Source organism: Acanthopagrus latus, chromosome 16 (genome assembly GCF_904848185.1).
Source record: "Acanthopagrus latus isolate v.2019 chromosome 16, fAcaLat1.1, whole genome shotgun sequence".
Lineage (NCBI taxonomy): Eukaryota > Metazoa > Chordata > Actinopteri > Spariformes > Sparidae > Acanthopagrus > Acanthopagrus latus.
Genome location: NC_051054.1, coordinates 375,765 through 382,482, shown reverse-complemented (window position 1 = coordinate 382,482; position 6,718 = coordinate 375,765). Strand labels below are relative to the sequence as shown.

Sequence of the window (6,718 nt, the reverse complement as noted above, 5' to 3'; positions counted from 1 at the left end):
TCAGGTATCAGTGCCTCAGAATAACCACAGGACCGCGTCACACAGCCAGAACCTGATGGAATAGAATAGAATGGAATTACTTTAATGATCCCAGACTGGGAATTTATTTTGTCACAGCAGCAGTGGGTCTGCAAATAATATACATAGTGCAAATATACTATAAACAATAAACAATAATAATATATACAACAGAGCAGTGGAGAGATCAGAGTTCTCTCTGTCAGGCAGAGGTGAGAGTTATTATGTAAAGTGATGGCTCGTGGCAGGAAAGATTCTGATGGACCAGAAGTCCTTCAGAGGTTCTGATCCGTGGGCTCGTTGTCCTGATCAGCTGATCCATAGTTCTACACTGCTGACTCTGTCTTAGTGTGTGTGTGTGTGTGTGTGTGTATGTGTGTGGTTGATGATGATGTTGTTGAAGCTGCGGTGGTCCCTCGACTCCGCCTACAGCGTGACGTCACTACAGGAAGTGGCGGACTCATCGTCTCCTCATCAAAACAAAAACATCGGAGTGTTCTCGGCTCGCGGAGCTTTTAGAACATGACAGCGGGGAACAGGACGACACTCGGCCGTCACTGGAGCCTCGTGGAGCGGTAGAGAGCGCCGAGTCCAGCGGCTACTTTGTGTTAGCTTTATAAAGCTAGCGTTTAGGTTAGATTAACAGGTTAGCTTAGTTAGCTCTTAGCACTCCTCCTCCATGGCGTCCTCCGCAGGACTCCCACCGCTCGGCCCGGACCGGGCTGCTTCATCCTCCGGTCCTCCCTTAGGGGGGAGAACGCCTCTCCGCCCCTGTCCCCCCCATCCGGCTCACTCTACCCCGGGCTGTGTGATGGTGGAGTCGGTGGACGACGCGGAGGGTCTGTACGTGGCGGTGGAGCGGTGCCCCCTGTGCAGCACGTCCCGCCGCAGGCTGACCTGTGCCCGGTGCGTCCAGGCCGGGGACTTCGTGTACTTTGACGGGAGGAACACTGAAAGGTTTGGGACTGGATCCTCTAGATATAAGCCCGTGTTCACAAAAGCTGCTCCGTCACTGTTAATGCCAGACTTCATAGCCATATTTGGTATTTTTACAGCGGCCTTATTTTTTCCTCAGACACAAAACGCAAACAGGTTTTATAACTTATTGGAATAAGAATCAGAATCATACTTTACAGTTCGGCACCAGTATTAGTTTATTAAAAGAACACTGATACCACCAGTTCCACCAGTTTCTTATTTATTTACGTGTCTTTATTAACGACGGGGCGCAGATGTTCCGCTGGAAGTTAGGATCGGGACTGACAGGTGGACCGGTGGAAAGGCCGGCTCGTCGTCCACTATAATGCTCATAAGTATAAAACACATATGCCGAATTATAAAGGGCTTCATAAAAAATACGTACTTTGTGTTTTGAACTTTTATTTTTCTTCTGTAAAATCCAACTTAAGCTTCAATTGTGTGTTTGCTAACGTCAGGTTGACCAATGGGCAGATTCGGTTAAATCTTTAGTTTAAACAGAAACAAGAGGTATACCGCTACACGGATGAAGGGATGTAAAGTAATAGTTATTGATAAGTGATCATGTAATAAGCTACACTGAGTCATCATCAGTTAGTGCTAGTTAGCATTAGCAGCTAGCTAACCCTCCTGAGTTAGCTCTGCTGTGTGCGTGTGTGTGTGTGTGTGTGCGTGCGCGCTGCAGTTACACAACACGTGAAAACCCAGAATAACTTTGACCTCACAGTTTGATGTGAGCAGCTGGTTCAGAGCAGCACACACACACACACACTGAACTTTAATCAGTCTTAATTAATTCTAATGTTTGTGTTTGCAGATATATTGAAAAGTTGGAGCGACTGAAGAAGCTGCAGGAGGAGAAGGAGCAGCTGCAGCACAGGTGAAACATCAGGAAGGTCAGACTCAGACGTGTCCACATGTTTGTCTGTCTCACTGACTGGTGTGAACTGTGTCCTCAGAGTAATCCGGTCCATGGACAGGAAGCTGCAGGCGGATGAGATGGTGAGTTCACTTGTTCAGTCCAAACCGCATGAAACCTCAATAGACGACTGTGTTCACCTGAGTTATCTTTGACCAAAGAGAAGCCATGTCAGACTTTACTGAGCTCAGAGAAGAAGTCTCAGTGCTGCTGGAGACTCTTGTCTCTTTTTTCAGGTTTACTAAATTAAAAGTTAACGTTGCAGGTCGTTTTATGTTTCCACTCACTTCAAAAGAAGTTGTTCACAATTTACTGATTAAATTTCATAACTGTTCATTGTTGCATTCTGATGATCTTCAAAGTAAAATATTTGACATCTTTACGTGTCAGTTGTTCCAACAGAAGGTTTAAGTTACAATGTGGATCCAACCTGAGAGTCCAGTGATGACGAACAAACGACTGTATTTAGTAGAAAGTGTTTATATTTGACATGATCGAATTTCTCTTGATAACTGATCTCAGAACACTGACGGACTGTTTCCTCCAGAAATGGAAGATCATGTCCTGTAAGATGAAGATCGAGCAGCTGAAGGAGGCGGTCGCCGGGGGCAACGACGAGATGAAGAGCGGTGAGTGTCTGCAGGGTTCAACATGATGTGTTCATGCATCCAAACACAGAGGAACATGATGCATGTCTCCTTCTCCTCCTTCTCCTCCTCCTCCTCTGTCTTCTTCTTCTTGTCCTCCTCTTGGGTTTGTCAGAACAGGTTCAGAACCACATTTATTTGACTTTTTATGCTTCGGTGAAGCTTTTGTAACATCAGCCTTCAGAGTGTTGGTGAAACATGTTGAAAGAGACATTTGCTGTCAGTCACTTCCTTCTTCCTGAAGAGCTGATAACCCGTCTGTAGTGATGGTGTCTCCTCCTCCTCCTGCAGATAAGGAGCTGCTCCTGCGCTCTCAGGAGGAGAGTCAGCGGCTGCAGCGCCGGGCCGGACGTCACCAGGAGAAACGGGACAAGATCGAACGTCACAACCGTCGTCTCGGGGAGCTGCTGGAGAGACGCAGCCGCGAGCTGACGAGCCGGCTGAGTCAGCTGGCCGCTCTGAGACGAGAACACATCCTGGAGCTCACCACACACATGTTCCCCACGCAGGAGGAGAAGCAGGGCAGCAGGTGAGGCCCAGCACAGGTGAGGGGTGTGTCCATCCGACACCAGCGGAGAAGAGCGAGAAGCTCATAGTCGTCGAGGTGAAGAAGAATTCCTCCTGATGAAATATCATTTAAATCTGAACCATCACAGCAGCTTCAGAACAGTGACCCACTGCACACCTGACAGCAGCCAGTCAGGTTCTTTGTACTCCAGAACCTGTCAGACAGTAAATGTGACTTCTGCTACTGTCAGTTTAACACATAATAGTTTGGAGCTGGGACAACAGACAGACCGACCCTACACACAGGTGTCTTGTTATATGTACTTGAGTCTTTACAGTAATCTGATTACTGTCTCCTGAGAGGAGCGTAGAGCAGGTGAAGATGTGACATCAGCAGAAGCAGCTCCTGGCATCTGTCCACTGACTCACCGCTCAACCAAACTCCATTCTAAAGACAGCTGTTTTATTTATTCACAGTGAAAACTGTAGTTCAGCTTTGCAAAGACACTTTCTCAGACATCGTCTCACTTGTCATTCACTCAGTGACATCACTAACTCACCTGTGATGAAGGACCACCTGAAGACTCACCTCATCTCTTACTGTCCCTCACTCTCTAAAGAAGTAAATGAAATCATAAAGTTTACAGCAGCTGACGGACACGTCGCTGCTCGCTGGTTTTAGTGTGACGTGGTTGTTGTGGAGGCGGGACGGTGACGCGAGGCCGCTCTCATCCGTCTGCCATCCATCGCCTGATCGCTTTCCTGTTCTGTCCCTCTACTGATGCATCCTCTGCCCCTGCGTCTGTCCCCCAGAGACCCCGCCGATGTTGTGGCGGAGTGTGACCCGGCGTTGACGTCGAGCACGGTGAGCGAGCTGGCCGAAGCTCGGAGGACCACCTACCTGTCGGGCCGCTGGATCTGGGACGACCAGAACGGAGAGACCAGCATCAGCATCACTGGCCCCCCCGTCACCCTGCCCAGCAACGGAGACTGCTCCGCCTACTACAGCTGGGTGGAGGAGAAGAGCACCAATCAGGGCCCAGGTGAGGAGGAAATACTTGGATGCTTGCAGTAAAAGTACTCATGCTAAAGAGATGAACTGACTTGATGAACTGAGTCTGTGTGACCTCTGACCTCTGCAGAGCTGGACCACATCAACCCGGCTCACACCATCAGCGCCGCCCTCTGTTACGCCACACAGCTCGTCACCATCCTGTCTCACATCCTGGACGTCAACCTACCCAAGAAGCTCTGCAACAGGTGAGACAGACACACCTGCTGCTACCTTCACTGACAGGACGGCGTCAGGAAACCAGAGCGCTGCCTCTTTAACGTGTCTCATGTTTGATCCTCAGTGAGTTCTGTGGAGAGAATCTGAGCCGGTACCGCTTCACCAGAGCTCTGAGCAAACTCAACACCAACATCCTGCACCTGTGCTTCTCCCAGGTGAGACACACACACACACACACACACACACACACACACACACACACACACTGGTTTTTGGGGCTCTGTTGGAAAAGATGATGTCTCATGATTTTGTCCAGTCAGAATTTAGTAAAACAAGAATCATAACTGAGAGTGTGTGTGTGTGTGTGTGTGTGTGTGTGTGTGTGTGTGTGCAGCACGTGGACAGTGAGAAGCTCCACCCCCATCACACTCTGAGGAACATCATGTTCCTGGTTTCCCCCGACAACGACAACCTGGGCAGGTGAGACACACCTGTCTGTCTGTGTAAAGTCAGACATTTACCTGCAGCTGTTAGGTATCTGTCTGACCGCTCTCTGGCTCTGGTCCAGGACCGGTCCCTTCGAGGTTAGCGCTGACCTGGAGGAGTCGATGGAGTTCGTGGAGCCGGAGGCGGCAGGGCCGGCGGAGGAGAGCGGAGACGAAGCAGTGACGGACGAAGAGACGGACTTGGGGACGGACTGGGAGACGGTGCCCAGTCCACGGTTCTGTGACATCCCATCACAGGTAGGAACGAGGGCGTTGTCTCTCAGAGCCAATCACAGGGAGGCGCGACAGAAATGAACATATGAATGAATCCAGAGGGTTCAGTGACGTTTAGTGTTAGGTCTGATGTCATCAGAGTCAAAGAAACAGTAACTTCTTCTTCTTCTTCTTCTCCTTCTTCTTCTTCTCCTCCTTCTTCTCCAGTCCATGGATCTTTCCCAGAGTGCATTGCAGGTTTCCCAGCCATCTGCTAACACTGGAGGGATGATCTCATCTGCTGCTGCCTCCGTCACTTCCTGGTTCAGAGCGTACACCGGGCAGCGCTGATCTTACCGGACAGGAACTGGTACCAGGACAATGGGACATGGACCGTTCTGGACTGGAACTGCTGGAGGTCTTGGACTATGAGCTGGTTTTGGTGCAGACTGGACAGGGTCAGAGGTCAGAGGTCAGAGCTGGCAGGTCAGAAGATCAGGATTATGAATCAAACACAGATGAGTCAGACTCCTTCAGCTTAGTCCAGGTTCACCAGAGTCCAGGTTCCAGACACATAAACACATCTGTGTTGTATTGATTTGTTCTAATTTAATTCAAGTTTTATTAACATCCAGTGACACGCACATACACACGCACGCGCGCGCACACACACACACTGAATTGAACCTCGTTCACTCTCCTTATTTGTGGTTGATAATCAATAATCATGTAATAAATGGTTTATAATCAAACTGTAATCTGTGTTTAACAGAACTCTGGATCAGATCAGAACCTTCTTTGTCCGTTGATGCAGACAATCAGTGAGTGTTATTAATCAGCTCAGTGAGTATTGATTCAGCAGATAATCCATGTATGGGAACTGATCGGGACGGATACGAGATGTCAGAACAAACACCCTGCGGTGCTGGAAATCCTCAAAAGAGGTTGAATGTTTTCAGGTCTTTAAATTATGACTGAGAGATTGTTAATATTCAATCTGTAGGTGAAGCAACAAAACTGATCAACACTAACGATCAGACATCCGACAAACGTTTATTTATGATTCAAAGACTTCATTATATAATTAAGAAGCTGTTATAAACCATTTATCATGTTTATCTGCTGCTTATAATGAAGAACGAGGTGTTCAAGTGTCAGAATCTTCTCACCTGTCTGTCTGTCAGCCTGTCTGTCAGCCTGTCTGTCAGCCTGTCTGTCAGCCTGTCTGTCTCTCTGCTCACCACAAAGGGAAACTGTCGGCATTTATTTTTCAAATTTGCTTTGATTTTCTTTTATTGATGGATGAGACAAGGAGAGAATCGGACTCCTGAACTCTGCTGTCGCTGTGACGGCGACCATGTTCACACACACAAACACTGGTTGCCATGGTGATAAAGACTCGCTTCACGCTGGACAACAAAACAGAGACTGGACCGACTCTGGTTCAGAACTGAGAGATGGATCGGATCAGACGGATCGTGTTGAAGACAGAACTTTGTTTCTTCTGTTTTAAAAAGTGAATGTTTCTCTGTTGCCATAAAAAAGTTTGAACTCCAATAAAATCCTGTTTTCTGAGACTTTAACTGTCGATGATTCTCCAAAACAAGTTCTGTCTGGTTGTGACGCTCCATTCTTCTGATCCACTACATCATCCACATACTCCATTACATTTATCTGACAGCTTTATTCACCTTTTAGTGAATCAAAGAACATTATAAGT

The 6,718-nt window shown here is 47.9% G+C and overlaps 1 protein-coding gene across 1 annotated transcript; it reads left to right on the top strand.

Annotated features, from left to right (window-relative positions):
• The first annotated feature begins 372 nt into the window (after positions 1–372).
• atg14 (autophagy related 14) lies at positions 373–6,575 on the top strand. The gene is made up of 11 exons (XM_037072786.1): positions 373–975; positions 1,814–1,876; positions 1,956–1,998; positions 2,463–2,544; positions 2,854–3,091; positions 3,883–4,112; positions 4,212–4,329; positions 4,425–4,515; positions 4,695–4,780; positions 4,869–5,043; positions 5,227–6,575. The coding sequence occupies exons 1-11, from the start codon at positions 698–700 to the stop codon at positions 5,347–5,349; spliced, it is 1,527 nt and encodes a 508-aa protein (XP_036928681.1). The 5' UTR covers positions 373–697; the 3' UTR covers positions 5,350–6,575.
• Positions 6,576–6,718: the final 143 nt, after the last annotated feature.

Coding starts and splice junctions, on each gene's coding strand:
- atg14 (XM_037072786.1), top strand. CDS start 698: ATGGCGTCCTCCGCAGGACTCCCACCGCTCGGCCCGGACCGGGCTGCT. Junction 1,877..1,955: donor AAGGAGCAGCTGCAGCACAG/GTGAAACATCAG, acceptor CTGTGTCCTCAG/AGTAATCCGGTCCATGGACA. Junction 4,516..4,694: donor TGCACCTGTGCTTCTCCCAG/GTGAGACACACA, acceptor GTGTGTGTGCAG/CACGTGGACAGTGAGAAGCT.